This window comes from Rhinatrema bivittatum, chromosome 12, assembly GCF_901001135.1.
Source record: "Rhinatrema bivittatum chromosome 12, aRhiBiv1.1, whole genome shotgun sequence".
Classification (NCBI taxonomy): domain Eukaryota; kingdom Metazoa; phylum Chordata; class Amphibia; order Gymnophiona; family Rhinatrematidae; genus Rhinatrema; species Rhinatrema bivittatum.
The window spans coordinates 63,564,001-63,590,381 of NC_042626.1; the positions used below are offsets into that span (position 1 = coordinate 63,564,001).

Below are 26,381 nucleotides of genomic sequence, written 5' to 3' on the forward strand. Positions count from 1 at the left end.
AAAGACTCTTCAACTACTTCTAAATTCTACAGCTCTTTTGATCAGTGGCAGGAAGCACAGTGATCATATTACACCGACCCTTTACCAGCTTTAATGGCTACCTGTTGCGGAAGTGGACCCTTGAACCAAGGTGAGGTTGACGCTGCCCACAGGGAGGAACCCTGAAGGTCCTCACCTTCAGCAGGCAGAGCTGGCTGGAACAGACACCCAACAGAAACTTCATCAATATCAGCCCTCGTTCCCCTTAGGTTGAGACCTTGGGTGCTGGGGCCGGATGGACTTAGGTGCGGGTCTCTATGAAGAGAAGAATCTGTCGCAGAAGAGGTTGTAGCCAGCAGGAAGAAAACAAAATCAGTCCAAGTAGAGGTTAGGACAGGCAGCAGACAGCATTGATGAGAATAAGCTGAGGTCAAGGGCAGGGGGAGTATGGCAAGACTAGCAAGCATAGGTTTCAAGGCAGGCAGAAGGCAACGTGGTCGAGAAGCAGTCCGAGATCAAGCCAGGAATCCAAAATGAAGACAAACCGGTGTTCCAAACCGAAGTCAAGCTGAGAAGTCAATCCAGGGGGAAGGAGGCAAGGTAGAACAGTAGGAAGACACTGAGGATGGACGAGGAACCACAAGACAGGAACCCAGGAACTCTGAACGCACAGGAGGAACCAGGAACATGAAGAAAAGGCACTGGAACAGAAATAGGATCAGGAACCAGGAACCAGCGAGGCAATCAGCTATTCAGAAGAGTTCAAACTATTGCCTAGGTGCTTGAGGCCAGTCTGAGCAGGCTTTAAATAATGGAGAGCCTGTAATGTCATCCATGAGCACAGCAGTGGTTTTCCCGCCATGGGTCCTTTAAATAGGGCTGAGCTAGGCACGTGTTCACTTAGGGGCGTCCCACTCGGCTGAGTGGTGTCCCTAGCAAGGCGTGTCAGACCTGTGCAGTGGCCTACCGTGTTTCCATTCAGGGGCCTGCCGCGGTGTTGGTGGCCCCCCTCTGAGTTGAGGCAGGAGGTAAGAGCGGGCAGTAGTGGGTCCGACCCATGACCAGAGAAACACAACACTACTTATTCGCTTTCTAATCCAGTGAAAGATATTTCTCTTAATTCACAAACTTTTCAGCATCACCTCTCTTCCTTGGACAAACTTCTTGCTATGTATATATCAGCCTTCAAGAACCTTAAGATCCCAGGAAAGAGGAATTCTTGAAGTGCCATCAATAAAAGCAGCACGATTATCAATGATAAGAGACTGCACATTCTCTGTGGCTGCACCCGTCATATAGAACACTCTTCCTGCAGCATTGAGACTAATGGAATATACTAAAACATTTAAACAGTTTTAAGGTTTTTCTTGATGGGACTAGCTTTTGGCTAATGGCATATATTGAAATCTGCCAAGACCACAGCTTTGGAATTATTCTTCTGGTGATAACTGTTGATTTAGTCTATGATCTCAGTGTTGTCATGCTGTTGTATTGTTGGCAATTATTATGTATGTTTTATGTGTAAATTGCTCAGGGCTCAAGCATAAGTGATTAAGAAATTTTAATAAAGACAAAATACAAGAAAGTATGGGATTAATACAGAGGATCTCTGAGGGAGTGATGGGAATTGTAAGGACTAGATAAATTGGATAGATGGGCAGAATAGATGGGTCATATGGTCTTTATCTGCCATCATAAGAACATAACATAAGAAATTGCCATGCTGGGTCAGACCAAGGGTCCATCAAGCCCAGCATCCTGTTTCCAACAGAGGCCAAACCAGGCCACAAGAACCTGGCAATTACCCAAACACCAAGAAGATCCCATGCTACAGATGCAATTAAAAACAGTGGCTATTCCCTAAGTATACTTGATTAATAGCAGTTGATGGACTTCTCCTCCAAGAACTTATCTAAACCTTTTTTGAACCTAACTACACTAACCACGTTCTCTGGCAACAAATTCCAGAGCTTAATTGTGTGTTGCGTGAAAAAGAATTTTCTCCGATTTGTTTTAAATGTGCTACTTGCTAACTTTATGGATTGCCCCCTAGTCCTTCTAATATCTGAAAGTGTAAATAACTGATTCACATCTACTCATTCAAGAACTCTCATGATCTTAAAGATCTCTATCATATTCCCCCTCAGTCGTCTCTTCTCCAAGCTGAACAGGCCTAACCTCTTCAGCCTTTCCTCATAGGGGAGCTGTTCCATCCCCTTTATCATTTTGGTTGTCCTTCTCTATACCTTCTCCATCGCAACTATATCTTTTTTGAGATGTGGCGACCAGAATTGTACACAGTATTCAAGGTGCAGTCTCACCATGGAGCGATACAGAGGCATTATGACATTTTCTGTTTTATTCACCATTCTCTTCCTAATAATTCCTAACATTCAGTTTGTTTTTTTGACTGCTGTAGCATACTGAGCCAACGATTTTAAAGTATTATCTACTTTGATGCCTAGATCTTTTTCCTGGGTGGTAGCTCCTAATAGGGACCCTAACATCGTGTAACTACAGCATGGATTATTTTTCCCTATATGCAATACCTTGCACTTGTCCACATTAAATTTCATCTGCCATTTGGATGCCCAATCTTCCAGTCTCACAAGGTCCTGCTGTTATACATCACAATCTGCTTGTGATTTAACTATGAATAATTTTGTATCATCCGCAAATTTGATTACCTCACTCATCATATTCCTTTCCAGATTGCTTTTCAATATATATATATATATTGAAAAGCACTGGTCCAAGTACAGTTCCCTGAGGCACTCCACTGTTTACCCTTTTCCACTGAGAAAATTGACCATTTAATCCTACTCTCTGTTTCCTGTCTTTTAGTCAGTTTGTAATCCAGGAATGGACATCGCCACCTATCCCATGACTTTTTACTTTTCCTAGAAGCCTCTCATGAGGAACTTTGTCAAATGCCTTCTGAAAATTCATATACACTACATCAACCAGTTCACCTTTATCTACATGTTTATTAACACCTTCAAAAAAGTGAAGCAGATTTGTGAGGCAAGACTTGCCTTGGGTAAAGCCATGCTGACTTTGTTCCATTAAACCATGTCTTTCTATATGTTCTGTGATTTTGATAGTTAGATCACTTTCTATAATTTTTCATGGTACTGAAGTCAGGCTCACTAGTCTGTAGTTTCCTGGATTGCCCCTGAAGCCCTTTTTAAATATTAGGGTTACATTAGCCACCATCCAGTCTTCAGGTACAATGGATGATTTTAATGATAAGCCTCAAATTTTTACTAATATATCTGAAATTTCATTTTTTAGTCCTTCAGAACCCTGGGGTGTATACCATCCGGTCTTGGTGATTTACTATTCTTCAGTTTGTCAATCAGGCCTACCACATCTTCTAGGTTAACCGTGATTTGATTCAGTCCATTTGAATCATTATCCATGAAAACCTTCTTCAGAACGGGTATCTCCCTAACATCCTCTTCAGTAAACACCGAAGCAAAGAAATCATTTAATCTTTCCATGATGGCCTTATCTTCTTTAAGTGCCCCTTTAACCCCTCGATCATCTAACGGTCCAACTGATTCCCTCACAGGCTTTCTGCTTCGGATATATTTTAAAAAGTTTTTACTGTAAGTTTTTGGCTCTTCGGCCTTGAAGTTAGCAAGTAACTCATTAAAACAAATCAAAACTCTTTTTCACTCACCACATAGTTAAGCTCTGGAATTAATTGCCATTGGTTACAGCAGTTATTGTAACTGGGTTTAAAAAAGGTTTGGATAAGTTCCTTGAGGATAATTCCATAAACTGCTATTACGGTAATTAATAAGCAAAAGTAGCTTGTGATTTTTCTGATGTTTGGGTACTTGCCAAGTACTTGTGATTTGGATTGGCCACTGTTGGAAACAGGATATTGGGCTTGATGGACTCTTGATCTGATCCGTATGGCATTTTTTATGTTTTTATGTACTCCTTGGGATCCTGCCAGGTATTTGTGACCTGGCTTGGCCCCCTTTGAAAACAGGATACTGGGCTTGATGGACCTTTGGTCTGCCCCAGTTTGGCAAGTCTTATGCTCTTATGATGATGAATTCATCCACATATGCCTTGCTTTCCTTACACATAATATATAGCTTATGGACAAGGGTTAGCTGCAAGCTCCATTCATCAGGGACAGGTAGAGCTGGTCCACATGTTACCCCCATTGAAAGCAATAGGGATAAACCCTGGACCAGTTCAGCCTGTCCCTGATAACATGGAGTCTGAAGGTAACCCAATTTTGGAATATGTACATGAATAGCACAACTTATCAATGACTGAATGCATGTATATGCAATCAATACATGTGAATATAACTTACGCATAACTTCCGTTATCTATTTTTTAAAATTTAATTTGTAAACCCTTCCTCTTTCTATGCATATTCACATGACTTTTATGCAAGAATGCATGTATATAAGGACAAGTCTCATAACCTGTCTTCCTAACAGCAACCTGTCTGTAAGAAGTGGATCCCAGCTTAGGAAGCCTATCTTTCAGCAGAAGTAATGAAAGTCCAGAATATTTTATATGGGAAGGAGTCATGAAAGTTGGTTTCTATCGGAAAGAGCAGACCTGAGAGAAAATCCAAAGTCCTTCACAATAACAGAAGTGTGCAAAACCTGAGTCACAAGTCAAGAAGAAACAGGCCAGGATGAAGGAAGAAGGGCATTAGGCCAAATTACTTTCAGGAGAATGGATGGTCCTCAGCACCATTTCAGAGGCTTCTGTGAGAGCGGTATGGGAGATTTGGACACCCCATGTGCTCAAGGTTGCCATGGTGAGCTGTTTTTGTAAGAAAGGCAAGCTATGACTATAATAATATGTAAAACCATACCTATGAATACATATGTACCTTTTTTGAGATATTCAGTCGTGGTGAAGGCAGATTGAGCCATTTGTCAATAGCCACACCAAGCTGTCCTCTTTTTGTGCATGCATGTAAGTAAAAAAAAAAAAAAAGGGTACATTTAAGTGCTGACACCCAAGGGAATGCTAGATTAGAAAATAGTGGAGTAGCAGGAGCCTGTAGACTTTAGACTTTTGAGCTGTTCTCTAAATCTGTAAGGAAGAAACAGTAATAGAAAAGAGAAACTGCCAGATAGAGTGTGTAATGACATCATATACACTTTTACCTTTTTGCAGGGGAAGAGACTGGCCACGAATCTTATGGTCCCAGAACTGTAGGGCCTAGATGGCATGCACGATTGCTGCCAGAAAGCTTGAAGGAAGATAGCAACAATGCAGAGGAGGAGGAATTAGCAGAGTCCAAGGCTAACAAAAAGGAAATTGAGAAGGAGATGGCAACAGATTTTGAGGACGACCAACTCTGTTGGAGGAAGAGGAGGAGCTGAGGGCCACCTACACCCAGCTACCTTTTCCTGAGGTATTGCAGCATGCTGGGCAGCTTCTCTGGTAAAGAAGAAGTGCCTTGCACCTTATTAGAAAACCATATGCTACAGTTAAACAAGAGAGTTGTAGACAAGATAGCAGGCCTGTGGCAGAACATCCAGAGCCTGAAGGAAATGGTGCATGCAAACATGCACAGTGTCCACCAAGATATCCTGAACGTTGGCAGAATGCTGCAGGATGAACTGCAGGGCATGACTGCTGTCTAGAAGAATATGCTGCAGCGGATGCTATCTGTCAACAGCAGCCATTATGGCATGCTCCATGGCAGTCACCGGTCCCCTAAATGCGGCCACACTAAGCATTTGCAGCAGCACTACCATCATGGCCACCCTGGATAGTTCCACTGTGTTATTGATCCATTACCCTGGTGGGAGGCTCCTCCAGTGAGTCTGTCACCACCCATGAGGGGGCATCATCCTCCACTAATTACACCACATGTACCAATGCATCCTCCAACTACACCACCACCACCGCAGATTATCATGGGGATGGACTCTTCATGTGCTAATGCTAAAGAAGAGAGGCACACTAAAGCTGGCAGGCCTTCAGCCTCTGGCTCCCCTGATATCAGTTCTCAGAAGCTATTCTCCAACCCACAACATTCTTGCAGCTTTGAGCCCCTGCTGTTGCCTTCTGTGTTCATGCCCTCCAAAGGCACTGTGAGTAGAGACTGGACACTGTTACAGAGGAGCACCAGACTTGGCCAGTCCAAGACACCAAAGCCACCACCTAATGTTACATTTCACAGCTTGTGGGCAGGCCCCGCGAGCCGTGGTATTCACCCCCGATGCCGCAGGGCAGACCCTGGCTCAGATGCATGCTCCACCACTGCTCTTCCGTGTTGTACTCTGGCCCCTCCCAGAAGGATCCATAGTTGCTCGCACACAGTGCGCAGCACCTCGAAGGACCGGAGGCAGGAATCCTGGTTTCAGAGCATCTTGATGACATCACCTGCTCTGGGTATATAAGGCAGCCCCAGATTACCAACAAATACCTCAGCAATGGGTTGGCTACATCCTAGTGTAGTGTGAGTTACTGCTCCTGCATTCCTGTTCCAGCCTGCCTCGTCTCTCCAGCCCAGCCTGCCTCATCCTTCAGTCTAGCCTGTCCTCTCCTATCCAGTCCTTGCCTTCTCCTTGTCTCCTGTTGCCTGTTCTCAGACTGACTTCTGCTTTGTACCTTCACCTGGACTTTGATCACTCTTGCCTGCCACCTGCCTCTGACCCATGTCTGGATACTGACCACTCTTGTCTGCCACCCGCCACTGACCTTTGCCTGGATACGTACTATTCTAACAGCTGCCTGCCCTTGAACCTTACCTGATACTGGATCTGCACTTATGCATATGCTTACTTGAGGGCTCAACCTTGAGGGTAAAGGGGTCGGTATAAGTGAAGCTCCTGATCTGTCATTTCCCAGTCTAGCTTCGCCAGCTGTTGATGAGGACCTATGGGGCCTTCCTTGCAGTTTAAACCAATCTCACCACAGCACAAGGGTCAATGAATCTAACACTGAAAAAGAGAGAATGGCTAGGAAGTATTAATTCCTTGGTTTAATATGCACTATTATCTCCATTGTGTTGTAAATAAATGAACCTTCACCATTGAAAATTTCTTTGAATTAGAGTGTTCCTTTCCTCTACAGCCTGCTGGTGAATCTAGTGATGTATCTCTTGCAATTCCTCAGTGCTCGGGATATATGCCTGTTCCTCCTCCTCTGGCTTTGGTGAGGATATGAAGCATGCAGCAGGCTAGAAAGATCTTATAGACCTTGGTGGAGTTGTAGAGAAAACATCCTCCAGATCTGTCCAGGCAGCGGAAATTTGTTTTGAGTAAGCCCTGTTCTGCCGGTGGGCCCAGTTGTAGCACACATCTACCACAGTCTGTGGGTATGCAAGTGGGATCATGAGCCAGGTTTTGAGTTGATATCCTCTATCATCTGTAAGGGAAGAAGGCAGAGAAAAGCTGAGTGAGATAGCCCATGATAGTAATTAGCAGGGCTGTACCCAAGTGGAGAATGGAGTAGGGCTCCTGGGCCTAAGTGATAAGTTCACCTAGATATCAGGGAGAGGAAAGGGGCAGATGTTATTAGCGTTCTGGTTCTAGCAAGAGCAGCATACTAACCTAGAAACCATCCCCCCAGTGGTTCCTTGAAATGGTCATGAATTCCTGACCGTGAGAGGATGGAATTATCATGATGGAATCCCAGAAACCTTGGCATGACATCCATGAAGATCCTCTTGGCATCACAGACCACCTGCATATTGAAAGAGTAGAAGCCCTTGTGGTTGCCGTAGGTAGCCTTTTCAGCTGCTTGTGGATATGAGTACAATCATAAAACCCGAAGTGAAATGTGCATTTGATAAAACTCGGTCATAATTTGTTGTTGGTGTCTTCTGCAAGGAAAAGATACACAGTGATGTGTTTTTCTGAGAAAAGCAGTCAGAAACTAATTGATACTTATGGATATGACTGACTGGCTTATTCCAGCTGTAAGTCCTAGAGGTGATTGAAAGGTGCCAGTGGCTAAAAAGGGCAGGGCTATAGTTTATTGGCAAGGCGTGGCCTTTCCAGGTGGAAGGGTGCAGGTCCTGCTCTAACTGCTGGCATAGGTATAGTATGGTTTCCTTGTCAAACATGAACTTGCGCATAACTTGCTCCTCAGAGAGATCCAAAAACGATGTCCTGGTCCTGTATGCTGTCTGTAAGGGGTACCTCCTCTTCCTCCTCAATCATTATGCCATGAGCATTCATAAGTTTATTGTCATTATGGAATTTATTAACTGCCACTCACCCCCCAATGTGCCCCAGTCACACTCACAAACCCACCCACTGTGCAAAATTCTGCAAACTTTATATTGGTCAAAATAACACAATTTACATGACAGTCTTTAAGTAATTACATTTTAAATTAATACAGAAAAAGGTTATTACTTAAATATGCATAATTTTAAATATTTTGAGCAGAATTTCCCTAGAAATTCACTGTAGGAGTGTCCCTTCCACTCGATCTCCCTACTCCCCTGGCCACTTTGCTTTCTCAGGTCCCAACCTACCAGTATCTCTCCCCTCCACCACCAGGCTCAACCCCTTCCACTCTATCGCCAGTCCCAGAGTTTGACCCCTTTCTCAGTACTGCCCCTCACCCAGGCTCCCTCTGTCCCTCCCTCTCTCACACACACATGCTCCCTCTATCTAGTACACACACACCCTCATACAGGCTCCCTCACTCTCTCGCACACACACACACATCCCCTCATACAGGGTCCTCTTTCTTGCATACACACCCACACAAGCTCCCTTTCTCTCTCACATACACATCCTCACACAGTCTACTTATGTCTCCCTCTCATGCACCCCTTCACACAGGCTCTGTCTCACACATATACAATCCCTTCACACAGGCTAGCACCCTCACATACATACGATCCCTTTTTAATACACACGAGCTCCCAATCCCTCACACACACACACACTCCTTCACAATCTCCTCATATAGGCTCCCTCTCTCTCTTGCACCCATACTCAAGCATCCCTCCTCCGCTCTCTCACCATTCTGCTCTCTCTCACCCTCCCCTCCCCTCTCTCACACCCTTCTCCCTGCTCTCACCTTCCCCTTCCCCACAACATCTCCCCTCTCCTCTCTCACAGCCCCTCCCCTCTCCTCTCTCACAGCCCCTCCCCTTTCTCATACCCCTCTCCTCTCTCACACACACACACACACATTCACTCTCACTGGGGCCTTCATCTTCACTGCAAGCAGAGCACACTCCATTCGTGGCATACGGGGTCCTTCATCTTCATCACGAGCAGAGCACACTCCGCGGCACACAGGGGCCTTCATCTTCACCCACTCCGTTCATTGCATGCCGGGGTCTCCTCTGCCATTTTCTGCGCAGAATTTGGCAATAAAATAGCAAAGTACGCACAAAGTTGCAAACCTTACCCCAAACACACCCACTTTGTTCATGTGTATATATAGGTGCGTATGTTGCCCTTTTTAAAAATTGGATATGCATGTGTCACATACACATGTGCCATTTTTCCACTCATAACTCCTTTGCAAATTATCTCCTATACGCCTAATTTTATAAAATGGGTAGAGTATATGTTTTCCTGCATTACAAATATATGTGCATATTAAAGCATACATGTGTACTTTTGGGGAAGAATATAAGAAGTTGCCTTACAGGGTCAGACCAAGAGTCCATCAAGCCCAGCATCCTGTTTTCAACAGTGACCAATCCAGGTTACAAGTACCCAAAACATTAAGGGATAGATTTTCAAAGGGTTACGCGCGTAACCCCCAAAAACCTACCCCTGCACTCACTGAGCCTATTTTGCATAGGCTCTGCGGTGCGCGGAAGCCCCAGAATGCATGTATGTCCCGGGGCTTTCCAAAATGGGCAGTCCGGGGGCATGGTGGTGGTTTGGGGGCGGGGCCGAGTGCTCCGGCACAGCGGCCTGTGCCAGGGCATAGTGCGCCGGCAGCCGGCCAGCACGCGCAAGTTATGCCTGCCTTGGGCAGGCGTAACTTTTGGAACAAAGGTAGGGGGGGGATTTAGTTAAGGCTGGGGGGTGGGTTAGATAGGGGAAGGGAGGGGAAGGCCCTCCAAGGCCGCTCCGATTTTGGAGCGGCCTTGGAGGGAATGGGGAAAGCCATCGAGGCTCCCCTTGGGCTCGGTGCGTGCAAGGTGCACATGTGTGCACCTCCTTGTGCGCACCGACCCTGGATTTTATAACATGCGCGCGGCAGCGTGCACATGTTATAAAATCGGGTGGACATTTGTGCGCGCCGGGTAGGGTTTAAAAATCTACCCCTAAGTATATTCCACGCTACTAATGCCGATAATAGCAATGGCTATTCCATAAGTGAACTTGATTAATAGTTATTGGACTTGTTCTCCAAGAATTTATCCAAACCTTTTTTAAACCCAGCTATTCTAACTGCACTAACTACATCCTCTGGTAACAAATTCTAGAGCTTAATTGTGCTTTGAGTGAGAGAGAATTTTCTCCAATTAGTTTTAAATGAGCTACTTGATTACTACTTGGAGTGCCCCCTAATGCTTATATTATCTGAAAGAGTAAATGACCAATTCACATTTACCTGTTCTACACCTTTCATGATCTTAAAGACCTCTATCATATCCCCCCCCCCCCCCCCCAAGCTGTCTCTTCTCCAAGCTAAACAGCCCTAACCTCTTTAGCCTTTCCTCATAGGGAGCCGTTCTATATATTTTAGATTTATATATTCTGCTTTTCAGTAGTTCACAGTGGATTACATTCAGCTACTATAGGTTTTTCCCTTTCCCCACAAGGCTTACAACAGTACCTGAGGCAATGGAAGTTAAAGTGACTTGTCCAAGGTAACAAGGAACAACAAGTGGTATTGAGGCCTGATTTCCCCTGGGTTGTAGCCCACTGCTCTAATCACTAGGCTACTCCTCCATTCCATCCCCTTTATCATTTTGGAAACCCTTCTCTGTACCATCTCCAGTGCAACTATATCTTTTTTGAGATGTGTGACCAAAATTGTACACAGTTCTTAAGGTGCGGTCTCACCATGGAGCGATACAGAGGCATTAAGACATTTTCCATTTTATTCACTATTCCATTCCTAATAATTCCTAACATTCGGTTTATTTTTTTGACAGCCGCAGCACTCTGAGCCGACTTTTTCAATGTATTATCCAGTATGACAGCTAAATCTTTTACCTGGGTGGTAGCTCCTATTATGGAACTGTTACGATTCTGGCTGCTGTGCAGCCTCCTCACCACCAGAGGCCCCCCATGAGCATGCTCCCCTGGCTGGTCCAGCCTTCCTTGCCTACCTACTCCATGTCCAGAACTCTCTATTTAACCCTACCTAGCCCATGCCTCGGTGCTTCGGCATAGAGTTCCTTTGTGCTTTCTGCTTTAGCCATCTGTTCCTTGCCTTGCGCGCCTTTGGGCATCCTGCTTTCCTGCCTTGCTCTGTGGCCTATGGGCTTTTGCTGATCTTGCTCTTGATCTTGCTGATCATGCTCTTGATCTTTCTAGTTATCACCTGCTTTGTCCCCTCTCTCTCTGAATCCCTTTGTAGCTTCTATTACTCTTCTGTTTTCCCCTGCTTCCTTTGGACTTCCTTGCCTTTGCTGCTTTCGGTCATTTTGTGTTTTCATGTTCAGTGTAGTCCTTGTCCTGGTTTGTCTAGTCCTGTCATTGTCTGTCTTCCTTGTTCTGCTTCCCCTCCTCCAGCTCATGCTTACCTGAATCCAGTCTCGCTTACCTGCACGCTATTCTGATTTCACCCATACCTGCACACTGTTCTAGTGTAACAGTTCACGCATACCTGCATTCATATCCACATGTACCCACATGCTGTTCCAGTGTTTCCTGAAGTTCACCCTTACCACCACGCTCTCAACTCCAGAGACATCTCTCAGCCAGCACCCAGCTCCAGAGACCCTTCTCAGCCAACACCCAACTCCAGAGACTCTTCTCATCCAGATCCCAGTTCCAGAGGGCCTTCTTAGCCGGTACCCAGCTCCAGGAATTCTTATCATCCTGCACTCGACTCCAGAGACTCTACCCAGCCTCACCAGATCACCTGCTATCGCTCCCGTCCTCCTGTCCTGTGTCACTCCTGCAGGTGGTGTTCACCACACCAGGCTACAGCCCCAAACCATAACAGAACCTAACATCGTGTAACTACAGCAAGGGTTATTTTTCCCTATATGCATCACCTTGCACTTAGCCACATTAAATTTCACCTGCCATTTTATGCCCAGTCTTCCAGTCTTGTAAGGTCCTCCTGCATTTTATCACAATCCGCATGTGATTTAACTACTTTGAATATTTTTGTATTGTCTACAAATTTGATTACTTCACTCATCGTATTCCTTACCAGATCATTTATAAATATATTGAAAAGCACAGGTCCAAATACAGATCCCTGAGGCACTCCACTGTTTACCTTTTTCCACTTAGAAAATTGACCATTTCATCCTGTTCTCTGTTTCCTGTCTTTTAACCAGTTTGTAATCCACCAAAGGACATCGCCTCCTATCCCATGATTTTTTAGTTTTCTTAGAAGCCTCTCATGAGGGACTTTGTCAAATGCCTTCTGAAAATCCAAATACACTACATCTACCGGTTCACCTTTATCCACATGTTTATTAACATTTTCAAAAAAAAATAAAGCAGGTTTGTTAGGCAAGACTTCCCTTGGGTAAATACATGTTGGTTGAGTTCCATTAAACCATGTCTTTCTATATGCTCTGTGATTTTGAACTTTAGAATAGTTTGCATTATTTTTCCTGGCACTGAAGTCAAGCTCATCAGTCTATAGTTTCCCGGATCACCTCTGGAGCCCTTTTTAAATTTTGTGGTTACATTAGCCACCCTCCAGTCTTCAGGTACAGTGGATGATTTTAATGATAGGTTGCAAATTTTAACTAATAGATCTGAAATTTCATTTTTAAGTTCCTTCAGAACCCTGGGGTGCATTCCATCCGATCCAGGTGATTTGCTACTTTTTAGTTTGTCAATCTGGCCTACTACATGTTCCCGGTTCACAGTGATTTGGTTCAGTTTATCTGTCTCATCATCCTTGAAAACTATCTCCGGAACAGGTGTCTCCCCAGCATCCTCATTAGTAAATTCAGAAGGAAAGAATTCATTTAGTCTTTCTGCAATGGCCTTATCTTCCCTAAGATCCTCTTTAACCCCTCGGTCATCTAATGGTCCAACCGACTCCCTCACAGGTTTCCTGCTTCGGATATATTTTTTAAAAATGTTGTTAAGAGTTTTTGCTTCTGTGGACATTTGAAATTCTCTCTTAGCCTGTCTTTTCAATTACTTAACTTTACTATGCTTATGCTTTTTCCTATTTTCTTCTAATGGATCCTTCTTCCAATTTTTGAAGGATTTTTTTTTTTTTTTGCTAAAATAGCCTCTTTCACCTCACTTTTTAACCATGTTCGTAGCTGTTTGCCTTCCTTCCACCTTTCCTAATGTGTGGAATTCATCTGGGCTGAGCTTCTAAGATGGTATTTTTAAACAATGTCCACCTCTGCAGCTGTATCTTTCAGTTTTTTCTAACTATTTTCCTCATTTTATCAAAGTTTCCCTTTTGAAAATATACGGGCGGATTTTAAAAACCCTGCTCGCGTAAATCCGCCCGGATTTACGCGAGCAGGGCCTTGCGCGCCGGCGCGCGCAGAGCCCCGGGACGTGCGTAGGTCCCGGGGTTTTTGGAAGGGGGCGTGTCGGGGGACGGGACCCGATGACGCGGCGTTTCAGGGGCGGGACCGGGGGTCGTGGTGCCGGCCCGGGGGCATGGTCCAGGCCTTCGGACCAGCCCCCGGGTCAGAGCACGGCGCGCCAGCAATCCGCTGGCGCGCATAGATTTACGTCTGCTTCTCGCAGGCGTAAATCTACGGACAAAGGTAAAGGGGGGTTTAGATAGGGCCGGGGGGGTGGGTTAGGTAGAGGAAGGGAGGGGAAGGTGAGGGGAGGGCGAAAGAGAGTTCCCTCCGAGGCCGCTCCGATTTCGGAGCGGCCTCGGAGGGAACTGAGGCAGGCTGCGCGGCTCAGCGCGCCAGCTGCCCAAAATCGGCAGCCTTGCGCGCGCCGATCCAGGATTTTAGAGGATACGCGCGGCTATGCGCGTATCTTATAAAATCCAGCATACTTTTGTTTCCGCCTGCTGCACAAACAAAAGTATGCGATCGCGCAGTTTTTAAAAATCTACCCCCCAGTGTTAGAGCTGTAGATTTACGTATTTTTATTTATTATTTTACTTATATTCCACTTTTTGCACTTTTTTTTCAGCCCTTCAAAGTGGATTACATTCAGGTTCTGTAGGTATTTTCCCTATCCCCAGAGGGTTTACAATCTAAGGGCCTAATTTTCCAAGCCGCTCGCACGCGATAAGGGACCTTTCGCACCCGAAAGGTCCCTTATCGCGTGCGATACCAGGATAGAGGCGGAGTCGGGGCATCACCGGGGCCGACTCTGCGCTGATGCCGCGGACAGCTAAAAGGTAAGTGCCTTTTCACTGCCTATTTCGCTCCCAATAGCTACACCTCCTATGGTAGCGCTATTGAGTGCAAAACCGACAGCGATCGCCCCGCGACAGTGCGATTGCTGCCGGCTAGCGCAGGTTTGCCCCCTGTTTCAGCGCCCCGCCCCTCATCTTCTAAAGTATTGCAGGCCTCTGATACTTTAGAAAATGAGGCCCTAAGTTTGCACCTGAGGCAATGAAGGGTAAAGTGACTTGCCCAAGGTCACAAGGAGTGACAGCGGGACTCGAACTCTGGTCTCCTGGTTCGTAACCCACTGCTCTAACCACTTCATATTGTCTACCTACCAGTCATTAGTTCAAATTTGATAATGTTATGAACACTGTTGCCAACTGGCCCCCCTACCATTATCTTTCTCACCAAATTCTGCGTTCCACTAAGACTTAGATCTGAAATAGCTCCCTCTCTCATCGGTTCCTGAACCAATTGCTGTATGAAGCAGTTGTTTATTCCATCCAGGAACTTTATTTCTAGCAAGTCCTGATGTTAAATTTATCCAGTCAGTATTGGGGTAATTTAAATCTCGAATGATTGGTTAGCTTCCCTGATTCCTCTTAACATTTCATTGTCCGTCTCATCCTTTTGGCCAGGTGGACGGTAATTTACTCCTGTCACTATACATTTAGCCAACACTCATGGGATTTCTACCTGTACAGATTCTGCTGTGCATTTCGTCTCTTTTATGATTTTTATCCTGTTGGATTCTGAGCTCTCCTGGACATAAAGCACCACATCCCCACCAAGTTGATCCTCCTTATCCTCCTTTTTAAAAGTTAGCCTGATTCCACTCTGGTTAAGGTGGAACCCATCCTTTCAGAAAAGTCCCCCTCTTCCCCCAAAAGGTTGTCTAGTTCCTTACAAAACTGAATCCCTCTTCCTTGTACCATCATCTCATCCACACATTGAGGCTCCGGAGCTCTGCCTGCCTCTGGGGACCTGCACGTGGAACAGGGAGCATTTCAGAGAATGCCACCCTGGAGGTTCTAGATTTCAACTTTAAGATCCTAAATTTGGCTTCCAGAAACTCCCCTCCTCACATTTCCCTAAGTTGTTGGTGCCCACATGTACCATGACAGCCGGCTCCTCCCCAGCCACTGTCTCAAATACTCAGTATTTTGGAATCATTGGCTCCTGCCAACATAAATTTCTGTGGGCACATTTGCGGGCAAATTTTAAATCGCCCGCGCACGTCAAATATGGTAATTATGCGTGTATTTTAGAAGGGGCCCGGCCGCGCGCATAACCCTTGTTACGCACACAAGAGCCGGGTCGAAGAAAAGGGGTGGTCCGGGGGGCAGGGAGGGATGGGGAGGGTTTGGGCATGAGACACAGGTACATTTGCTGCTGTGCCGGGGAATTGCCCCCCAGCAGGCTGCCGGCGCTTGCTACTTACTTCAGGTCAGGCCCTGAAAAAAGTTGTGAAAGAAAAGAAGGAGAAAGGTAGGAATTAGGGATTGGGGAGGAGAGGAGAAGGGAGGTTAGTGTAGGGGGTAGGGAAGGTCCCTCCCAGTCTGTTCCTTAACTGGAGCGGTCTGGGAGGGAACTGGTGAAGGCCACGATGCGTCACGAAAATTGCTTTAATCCACCCTCCTTGTGCGCTCTGCCCCAGATTTTATGGCATGCGCGCACATGTTATAAAATCGCGCATCCATGTGCGCACGCCAGGTAACGCACACACATGGATGTGCCCGTTTGTTAAAAATCTACCCCTTGGTGACTTACACCGAGTATTGAAACTTGGAATCTCTGTGCATAAGTTACTATGCACATGTAGCGTCATGCTTGGAGCAGATATAACTGTGTGTGAGGTAATGTGTGCGTGTATTTCTCCAGTTACCCAAGGATTTGAAAGCAAATTTCTATGCGTTTGTTTTAAAATGCATATTTTATTGAACACAGAGGGGCAGATTTTCAAAGGGGTAAGCGATAAGATACACATGTACCCCCCAAAAACCTGCCCCAAGCTGCCCCTGCGCGCGCCGGCAGCCTATGTTGCATAGGCTGCCGGCGCGCACAAAGCCCCGGGACGCATGTAAGTCCCAGGGCTTTCCTGGGGAGGCGTGTCGCGGCCGGCGCGTCATTGGGGGACGTTTCGGGGGGCATGGCCGTGGCCTCCGGACCAGCCCCCGGATGGAACATGGCGCACCGGCAGCCGGCTCGCGTGCGCAAGTTACTTTTGAAATAAAGGTATGGGGGGGAATTAATTAGGGCAGGGGGCGGGTTAGTTAGGGGAAGGAAAGGGAAGGTGGGGGCGCCGGAAAGAAAGTTCCCTCCGAGGCCGCTCCGATTTCGGAGCGGCCTCGGAGGGAACAGAGGCATGCTGCGCGGCTCGGCGCGCGCAGGCTGCCGATTTTGTGCAGCCTTGTGCGCACCGACCCTGGATTTTAAAAGATATGCGCGCTACGTGTGTATCTATTAAAATCCGGTGTACTCTTGTTTGCGCCGGGTGCGCGAACAAAAGTACGCGTGCGCGTACTTTTTTAAAATCTGCCCCAGACTGTATAAAAATTACCTTCCCTGTGTTCACAAATGCGAAGTGATGCAAATAGGGAAAAAAATCTTTGCTATATATAAGCTCAATACTGGGTTCCAATTTAGAAGTTTCAACCCAGGAATAGAACCTTGGAGTCATTCTGGACAATACATTGGAATCTTTAACTCAGTGTGCAGCAGTGCTCAAAATTGCAATTAGAATACCAGGAATTATTTGGCAATGCTTAGAGAATAAAATTGAGAATATCATAATGTTTCTGTATAGCTCTGTGGTACATCCACCCTTGACTACTGTATGCAGTTCTGAGCATCCCATCTCAAAAAAAATGTAGCAAATATTAAATTAGAAAAAACGACAAATACGTAAAGGGGATGGAATAACTTCCTTATAAAGAAAAACAAACAGGTTAGGTCTCTTCAGCTGAATTACAGAGGGATATCATACAGGTTTACAAAAACAAATTCTTAAGCAAATACTTGGGTCTCCTTCCAGGTCTCACCAAGCTTTCTAATAATCTTCATAGGCATCAAAATTAGTGAGGGTGTTGTCCAAAACATCTTGGCCTGCCTATGCTTATTTACAATATGTTTGGGTTTTAACTAGGTTACTTGGTAGCTAGCTTTATAACTTACACTTTCTTTACATACATGCTTGGTAGAGATGGGATGCATGGAGCATTCAGTTCTGTAGTAGCTGGGGGTGCATTTCAGACTGAGGAACACTTATCCTCAGCCCAAGATCAACTCAACTCTTCTGGGAGGATGTCTCTCACTTGTTTTGGCTAGGCTGGATGCCTAGAGATTTCACAATTAGTCTTTGTGTTTATTTTCCTCAGGAGGGTTGGTCCATCTCTAATTCCAGTGTTCAAGAATAGTTTCTCAGCATATACAGACCAATTACCTCCAAGTGGAATTAACCCCTTGGTGCTACCCTCAAAGGAAGCAGCAGTGCTGTTAATGGAATGTTAATTGGTCTAATGGGTTTATTGTCAACAAGTTCTAATGAGCTCAGATATAATGAGCTCATTAGTTTTCTAGCCAGTATTTCAAATGTATACATTATTATTATTTTTATAATTCCTTTTTCTAGAGATGCCAGTGATCTGAGCAATCAGCAGAGGCACACAGTGTTGCGGAAGTATGAGCAAAAGCAGGCAAAAACTGTATATCAGAAGATCAAGGAAAAAAAATAATTTCCTGTACTTGGTTCTTTTGCTTTATCTTTTGTTTTTCTGTTTCTCATTTGTTGTAGCTTCTTGGGCCCCAGAGCTTTATGATACACTGGGGAGATCATACATTGTAAATGAGAACTGCTACACTATGATATTTGTATACCTTGGTATCTTACTTTGTCTACTACTTGACTCTATTTTCCTTTTTCTGGTATTATTTCAAATGTATCTTTTCTTTTTGGGGGGTAATTTTGTAACTATCTACTTAGAAAAGAAGTCTAACGCAAATTTTATACCAATTTTCAAAGGGAAAATTATCCCACTAAAACCACCACGCACATTCACTTATACCTGCTAATATATGCATACAGGTTTATCAGGAAAAATGTAATACTTTTGAAAATTCAAATGTTTGCACGTAAGTACTATCTGCTCCACAAGCCTATCTCTGGGAGTGCCTCTGCTGACCTTGGCTAAAAGTATGCACATACTGGCCCTACAGGAGTACTTTTCCTCCAATGGTTTGTAAAGGCAGTTTTGTAAAAGCCCCATTTCTTTAGGTAAACCACATTTTTTTTCCTCCTCTTTTCTGGAATCTTGTTGCTGCAGCAGCCAAGAGATTGATCCACAGAAGGCTATTGAGGATAGCTCCACCTGGAAATAAGGACATATATACAGTGAGTCAGAGTCAAACAGGTAGGGCTTTTTTTTTCTCTCTCTCCTGAGGGAAAAGAGAAAAGTATGTTGTCTGGGTGTTCCAGAACAGGGCAGAGCCTCCAAAGAAAACCCTGTGTTACCGGAGCCCAGTAAGCTAACATGGAGTGAGTGATACAATCCCTCACTGAAGGACAGCAGTAACTCCAGAGAGGGATTCAAACCCTACTTGAACAATTTACGCAGTAACTGGAGTTGTTGAACTAGCAACAGAGGGCACTGACACAGTTGGTCAAAAGCAATACCAGCCACTCTAAAATGGAAAAGCTTCTTTCCTCCTGTTTTGTTTAAGATGAAGGCAGGGGAATACCTTGGATGTATTCCTAAGAAATTTTGAAAGAACCACCATGCATGCATGCGCTAGGAGCGCCTCCTTTTAGCCCGGAGCGGCGGCTGTCAGCGGGTTTGACAGCCGACGCTCAATTTTGCCGGCGTCGGTTCTCGAGCCCGCTGACAGCCACGGGCTCGGAAACCGGACGCCGGCAAAATTGAGCGTCCGGTTTTTGGCCCGACAGCTGCCGGCCCATTTAAAAAAAAAATTTTTTAACTTTTTTTTACTCTTCGGGACCTCCGACTTAATATCGCCATGATATTAAGTCGGAGGGTGCCGGCAGAAACTAGCGCCTACCTTTGGGTAGGCACGTTTGCCACCTGAGGCGTTCACCTCACCCTGCTCTTGGTAGCCTCACAGATCTTTCTTCGGGTACAGCAGCTCCTCTTCTTTTTTTTGACCAGGAAGCAGAAAAATAAAAACACGTGATGGAAGCGATCGGCCCAGCGGGGGAAGCCCAGTCCCCTGATAGGCCAGTCTGCCCCTGGTGGTGTAGATAAGATGTTGCATTAATAGGAAGTTAATGCAATTTGCATTATTAGCTTTTTAATATTGTATGCATTTGCATGAGAGAGAACTCATTATTGAATTAGTCCATGCTAACTCTGTTTTATCATTGGCATGAACTAATGCACAAGTGCATTAGCACAGCATTAACAAGCATTAAAACGTGTTTAATGCATGCTAACATTGCATTTGTCCTAACACACTTTAGTGACAGTGATTATTGTACTAATATGAAAATATCTCATTTCATTTATGGAGATGGCCTTTACGTTTTGAAAACATTTTAATCAACATGAGATCTAACAAGATGGTAATCCACATTTTGTGCACTTAGTGTTTCAGTGCTGCCTTCTGTTGTGTGCATGCACGGTCTGCCTGTAGTGTACAGTGTTGCATGAATTTTGCAACCTAAACATATGGCAGCACCAGAGGCACTGAGCAGCACAGCAAGTAGGGAGTCTGGGCCTTAGCTGCCAAAGAGGAGACAATGCTAAGGGATCTGCGTAGTGTGACTATCAGGGAGTTAAGCCTTGCTAGCTGAAATAAAGACACAGATGATACTGTGGGCAGGGTGATGAAAATTCACCGGCCTCCATGAAGATAGAGCTGGAGGACTTGTGTGGCACAGCTGATGGGATGTCCAGGTCCCACCAGCCAAACTAATGGAGAAGCTACTGCTAGAGGAGTTAAAGATGACAACCAAGAAGGATTGAATGACAGGAAGAGCAAGGGAGGGTTAAGCAAGGCTTGGGAAAGGGCATAAGGAGTTGAGGGAAAAAATATCACAAAAGAGACTGGAAGGGGGTGGGGAGAGAACAGCCAGAGACATCTTACCCATTCACTCATATCCACAAACGCACTCAGACACACTCCACCTATGCACTTGCACAGAAACAGAGACCACATACTCACTGAATCGCATACACACATTGCTCACTTTATCACTCAAACACATCCCATGCATGTGCCTGCACAGACCCCCCAGGAGGCATTCAGGGGAGGAGTGAAGTTAGCCGCTTAATTTAACCAGCCTAACTCCGATATTCAGTCTTAGCTGGTTGCCATCTGTGGCTAACTCTGGTCGGGCCATATGGCTGTCCTAAAGTTAGCCGGTTATACCTAACTTTAAGATAGCAAGGTGTGACCACACCAGTGGCTGAATATAGACCCCCAAAAAGATAAATCAGATTAGCAGTGAAATCAACATAGTGAGCTAAGTGAAAGCTTCCCAGAAGAAAAGTGTATTTAGTTCTTTTTTAAATTGTTTCAAATCAGTGAGAAGCCGGAGATATTCAGGAAGAGAATTAGTTAAGGATGGGTCTGCCAGAGAGCAGGTCCAATCCTTAGTCTCAGTTAAATGATCAAACTTTGGTGATAGTATTTTCAACAAACCTTTATTAGCCGAGTGGAAGGAGCAGAATGGTCTTTAAATCTTTAACACAGCATTACACCAGGGAATCTATGAATTGTTGAGGTCAAAACTTTAAATTTAATTTGCCATGTTATAGGCAGCCAAAACTGGGGGAATGTGTTCAAATCTAGGTTTTCCTGCGAGCTGAAGCATTCAAAGAGTATTAGCAGGTAGACCCAAGAAAAGAGAACTACAGTAATCAATATGAGGAAAAATAGTACTTGTAGCACTGAGTGGAAGTCCTCCGGTCTTAATAGGAGTTTCAACCTGTGCAGCAGCCTTAGTTTATGAAATGCAATTGAAACCAGCTTTTTTATGTGAGGGCGCATAGAGAAGGAAATATCAACTATTTCCTAACTTGCTCCTAGCAGAAATAGCGCCGCGATAGAAAAGGGGTGTGGTTAGTCAAATTTCCCTGCTCTCATATTGCATAAGTAATTTCCACAAGGTGTGATAAATTTATCGTACCTGTGCTAATTTTCACTTCGCGGGTTGATTAATCCACTGCAGGCGCGTTATAACAAAAAGTTTATCACACATGCAATTTGGGGAGAGAGAGACTGTAGAGACGAATCTGTAACTTTACTATTTATACCACTGTAAGAGGGGTCGCTTTTAACTCAGTTTGGGGAATAGGGCGTTTTTACATACACAGTAGGAGGTGCGAACAGAAAAGTTGACATTACTTAAGATTTTCTGCACTTTGAATCGATGAAAAGGTACAAGAGGAGTTGATTTGTACAATGCACTCTCTACCTAGCTTGTTTGAAGTTTGGGCAGAGTTAAAGGTAATGAACGGCTCCTAAAAAAATGTGATAGAGTAACGCACAGCAACGTTGGCTTTAATGCCTGAAATAACTACACTTTTTTTCTGTACATTGTCCTTTGTTAGCTGTGTGTTACTCTATCGCATTTGAAGTTAGGAGCCATTCATTGCCATTAACTCCACCCAAACTCCTCCCACTTGCATAGTAAATGCAACATTTGCCTAATAGCGTGCGTTTTGCTATTTAACACACGCATTATGGCGTTAAGACCCTAACACAAAATGTTAAATGATCCTGTTGATTTGCTATGAATGATCACTGAGAAAAGAAGAGAACCATAAGAGAACTGTTCTGCCGATGCTAACCTCAGCTAATCTTGAGATCAAAATAGTATGATTGATGGTATCAAATGCAACAGTGAGATCGAGAAAAACTAGAACATAACTCATACCTGAATCAAAACTGCACTGTACACATTAGAAGTCACCATTCAGGAAAAAGGTCTAGGCGTCATCATTGAAAATACGTTGAAGTCTTCTGCTCAGTGTGCAGGAGCAACCAAGAAAGCAAATAGAGTGCTAGGAATTATTAGAAAAGGAATGAAGAATAAAACAGAGACTATCATAATACTTCTGTATCGCTCTATAGTGCGACCGCACTTTGAGAATTGTATGCATTTCTGGTCACTGCTTCTCAAAAAAAATATAGCAGAATTAGAAATGGTACAGAGAAGAGTGACCAAAATGATAAAAGGGCACGGAACTGCTTCCCTATGAGGAAAGGCTAAAGAGGTTAGGGCTCTTCGCTTTCGGGAAGAGAAAGCTGAGGTCAATAAGTGGAACAGGCAAACGTGAATTGGTTGATTACTCTTTCAAAAAATAAAGACTAGAGGACATTCAATTAATTACTAGGTGATACATTTAAGACAAATAGAAAATATTTTTTACTTGGTATATAATTCAACTCAAATTCATTGCCAGAGATTATGGTCAAAGCTATTAGTATGGCTGAGTTTAAAAAGGTTTGGACAAGTTCCTGGAAGAAAAGTCCATAAACCATTATTAAGATGAAGTTGGGGAAATCCACTACTTATCCCTTGGATAAGCAGCATGGAATCGATTGACCTTTTGCGATCCTGCCAGGTACTTGTGATCTAGTTTGGCCACTGGAAAAATTTCTGTTGCTGCAGGTTTGGAATTTGTAACATATTACCCTTGTTCTGGTAAGAACACAGGAGGTTATGCTGGAGGGGTTGTGGCAGGTAGAATCGAATATGGAGAAATCTCTTTCTGCTCAGATGCAAGCTCTTTCATTCCAGATTTGGGATATTCCTGGCAAGATAGAGGAGTTGGAACTTTTATAAGATTTGCCATACTGAGTCAGACCAAAGGTCCATCAAGCCTAGTATCCTGTTTCCTACAGTGGCCAATCCAAGTCACAAGCACCTGGCAGGATCCCAAAAGGTCAAAAGATTGTTCCATCCCCCTTATCATTTTGACCACCCTTCTCTGTAAATTATTGATGATAAGCAAAGGTTGCACACTATTGAGATTAATATTGGGAGGATCCAGATCAATGAGCATTTAATTAAATTATTTTATTTAAACTGTTTTATATTCTTTGTCCTCCAAAATGAGTTTTCGATGTAAATAACATCAAATTACATTCAATATTCACTCATAAAATTACATACGTAACAAACAAAATCTTATAAAAGTTTACAAATCATATAAAATGCAATAGTTGCTTAAAAGCATCTTTAAAAAATAAAGCCTATTTTATTTACTATTCTTTGGTAAAGGATAGTATATTGATTCATAATAAGATAGAGCATCTAGAAAATATGATCTGCAGTTGGATACTTTGATTTATTGATTTCCTAAAATGTTTATTTCTCTTCCTTTGGTATTGTTAAAAAGATATTTTGTTGAGAATTTGAAGATTCCAAAAAATTCATGTTGTTCTATGTCTAGGGCATATTATTTTTCTGTGCCAATGGGTAAAAGGGATTACAGGGGCCAAATGCTGGCTCTGTAGGTGTCTCTTGATCTGATAGATATTTCTAGAGTGTTGGAGAAAGAGGAAGAAGGAACTATTAAGTGTGCAATGTTTATTGTAAAATTTATTTTAGAACAAGGATTGGGGTTTGAAATTTCTTTGATATAAAGATGCCATATTTCTTAATTCTAAAGTCTAGACATTGCTAAATCTACCCAAAGAGGAAGCAATTCCTATTAATGTTATAGTTTGGTGCTAAATTTTCCTTAAATTATCCATGTAGATGTGTTGTTAAATATAAAGGTTTAAGCTTCCTGTTTTGTGATCCTCCCCAGTTAACTATCTTTTTGAGTTCCTGGCCAGGATTAGTAGAAGATTCAGTTTTACCATCCTCACCTACATCATTAGGCTGCTGGACCCTTTGCCTCCCAGTAGTTGGAGTCTCACTACATATAACTTGGCGTCTTTTCACTGCTACACCTTTTTTTGTTTTTTTTCTTTCTTATATTTTTCCTTACTTATGTTATGATAGTGCAATGCTCATAAAACGTGTGGACTGATCATACAGTATGTAGCATCATCCAAAATTTGAATTTATATTTTTTTTCTTTCTTTTGAGTTGTAATTTACTCTGCTATTGTTTCTTACTCAAGATTATTCTTGATTTGTATTTGAAAATTGATAAATAACTGTTAAAAAATTGGTAGCCAGTGAGTAGAGAATACCTAGGGGTTAGAGCAATGGGCTGAGAAGTAGGAAAGCCCATAGATGCTTCTTGTAAGCTTGGGCAAGTCACTTCACTTTTCATTGGCTCAGGTACAAATTTAGACTTTAAGTCCTCTAGGAATAGGGAAATTCAAACAGTACCTGAATTTAACTCTCCTTTAGCTACCAATGAAAAGGCATGAGCTAAATAAATAAAATGTTTGCCAATCAATCCAATATACCTAAACATCTGCAAGAAATTAGCCTCTTTGGTTTTGTTATGTAACAGTTTTAAAGATTATAGCCTTTTCAGTTTGCTGATCTGGGTAACTTTGTCCATACAAAATGTATGGACAAACTTAAACAAAATGTTTAAGTATAGTTGTTTAAGCCTTAAAACTGTTTCAATTCATCTTATGTATTCATCTTATGTATTGACTTTCCCTTGTGTATTTATATACATGTGTGTGCTGGTCCAGCCTGATTTTTCAGGATATCCACCAAGAATATGCAAGACATAATTTGCCTGCAATAAAGGCAGTGCGTGCAAAGCTCTCGCTTATATATTAATTGTTGATATCCTGAACACCAGACTGGGCGAAGATGTACTTCTGCCAGGCTGAGGGCTGGAAGGATATCTCTTCAGAGATGGCCCCTTTGGCATTGCTATCTGACTGGCAGGATTCACTGCAATAGAATCAAGCCTTTTTCCCTTCTTTGGGATTGAACACATTGCCTTCGGTATGCCTACTCCCTCTTGGACCCATTGAACAGCATGTGCTATATTGCCCTGGTCAGAGTTGCAATGCCAAAGGCGCCCCCTCTTATTTTAATATGGTCGCTGGTTTCTCTTGTCCTTTAGAACTGTCAGCTTTCATTTGTCATGGTGTAATTGAATATATATTTAGTATGTTTCATTGTACATCTTGTGAGCAGTCTTGGATAGCACATACTGTTTAGGATATTTTTTTATTCCTTGGCATCTTTGGTATTTCATAGCAATCAGACCCTTCCCTGACTGAGTTAAGGAGCAATAGACCTTTACTGGCAGTTTCCTGGGAGCTGTAATAGTCTTTAACCAAGGTCCACAGATTATAACTTGAGCATGGCCTGCAGGTGCTGCATGGCAGGGTTCAAGAGACAGATCCTTCAAAACCTTCAGGTTTAAATTTACCTTATTTGATATACTGCTGTTCAGGAAAATCACAGCACTTTACAATATAAACCCCTTCAGGGGACCTAGAATGTTGTATTAACAGCATCCGTGGCTATTAAGGTGCAGAGGAGTAAGCCAAGAATAGATCCCAGAGAGTCAAGTAACCAAGTGACTGGTGAACATGATAGTGTAAAGAAGAATTTGGGAAGAGATCAGGCATTTTCTTATTTTGAGAGCACTTTTCTTTCTCTTATGTTTGAAATAATACTAAACCTTCTCTCCATGACAGGATTCTAGATGTGAATCAATCCCATGATGCAACATGTGTCCCCAGCACCAGCTCTGACCATGATGGCCACACAGAATGTGCCTCCACCTCCGTACCAAGAGACTCAGCAGGTGAGCGTACATGGCTTTAAACTTATGCCAAGAGATCAAACAGGTCAGTGTTCAAGAGTCTAAGAAACCCATATCAAGAAAGATCCCTCAGGTGAGTGATACATACATACCAAGAGAACAGTGGTGTAGCCAGAACAGATTTTTGGGTGGGCACAAGCAGGGCCGGCGCGTCCATTAGGCGAACTTTGGCGGTAGCCTAGGGCGCCGAGCCATAGGGGGCGCCGCATGCGGGGCCTATCCCACTCGCGGCAA

At 43.8% G+C, this 26,381-nt stretch overlaps 1 protein-coding gene across 14 annotated transcripts in view; it reads left to right on the forward strand.

Annotated features, from left to right (window-relative positions):
• Positions 1-26,381, forward strand: part of PKNOX2 (PBX/knotted 1 homeobox 2) — a 989,927-nt gene that overhangs the window by 642,011 nt on the left and 321,535 nt on the right. For 11 of the 14 annotated variants that reach the window (XM_029573058.1, XM_029573057.1, XM_029573049.1 and 8 more), the window contains one exon: positions 26,020-26,129. In XM_029573058.1, the coding sequence (XP_029428918.1) occupies positions 26,020-26,129 (110 nt within the window). Of the gene's footprint in view, positions 1-4,448; positions 4,778-5,142; positions 5,384-26,019; positions 26,130-26,381 lie in introns of all 14 variants that reach the window. The other 3 variants (XM_029573051.1, XM_029573053.1, XM_029573047.1) reach the window with 2 other exon arrangements.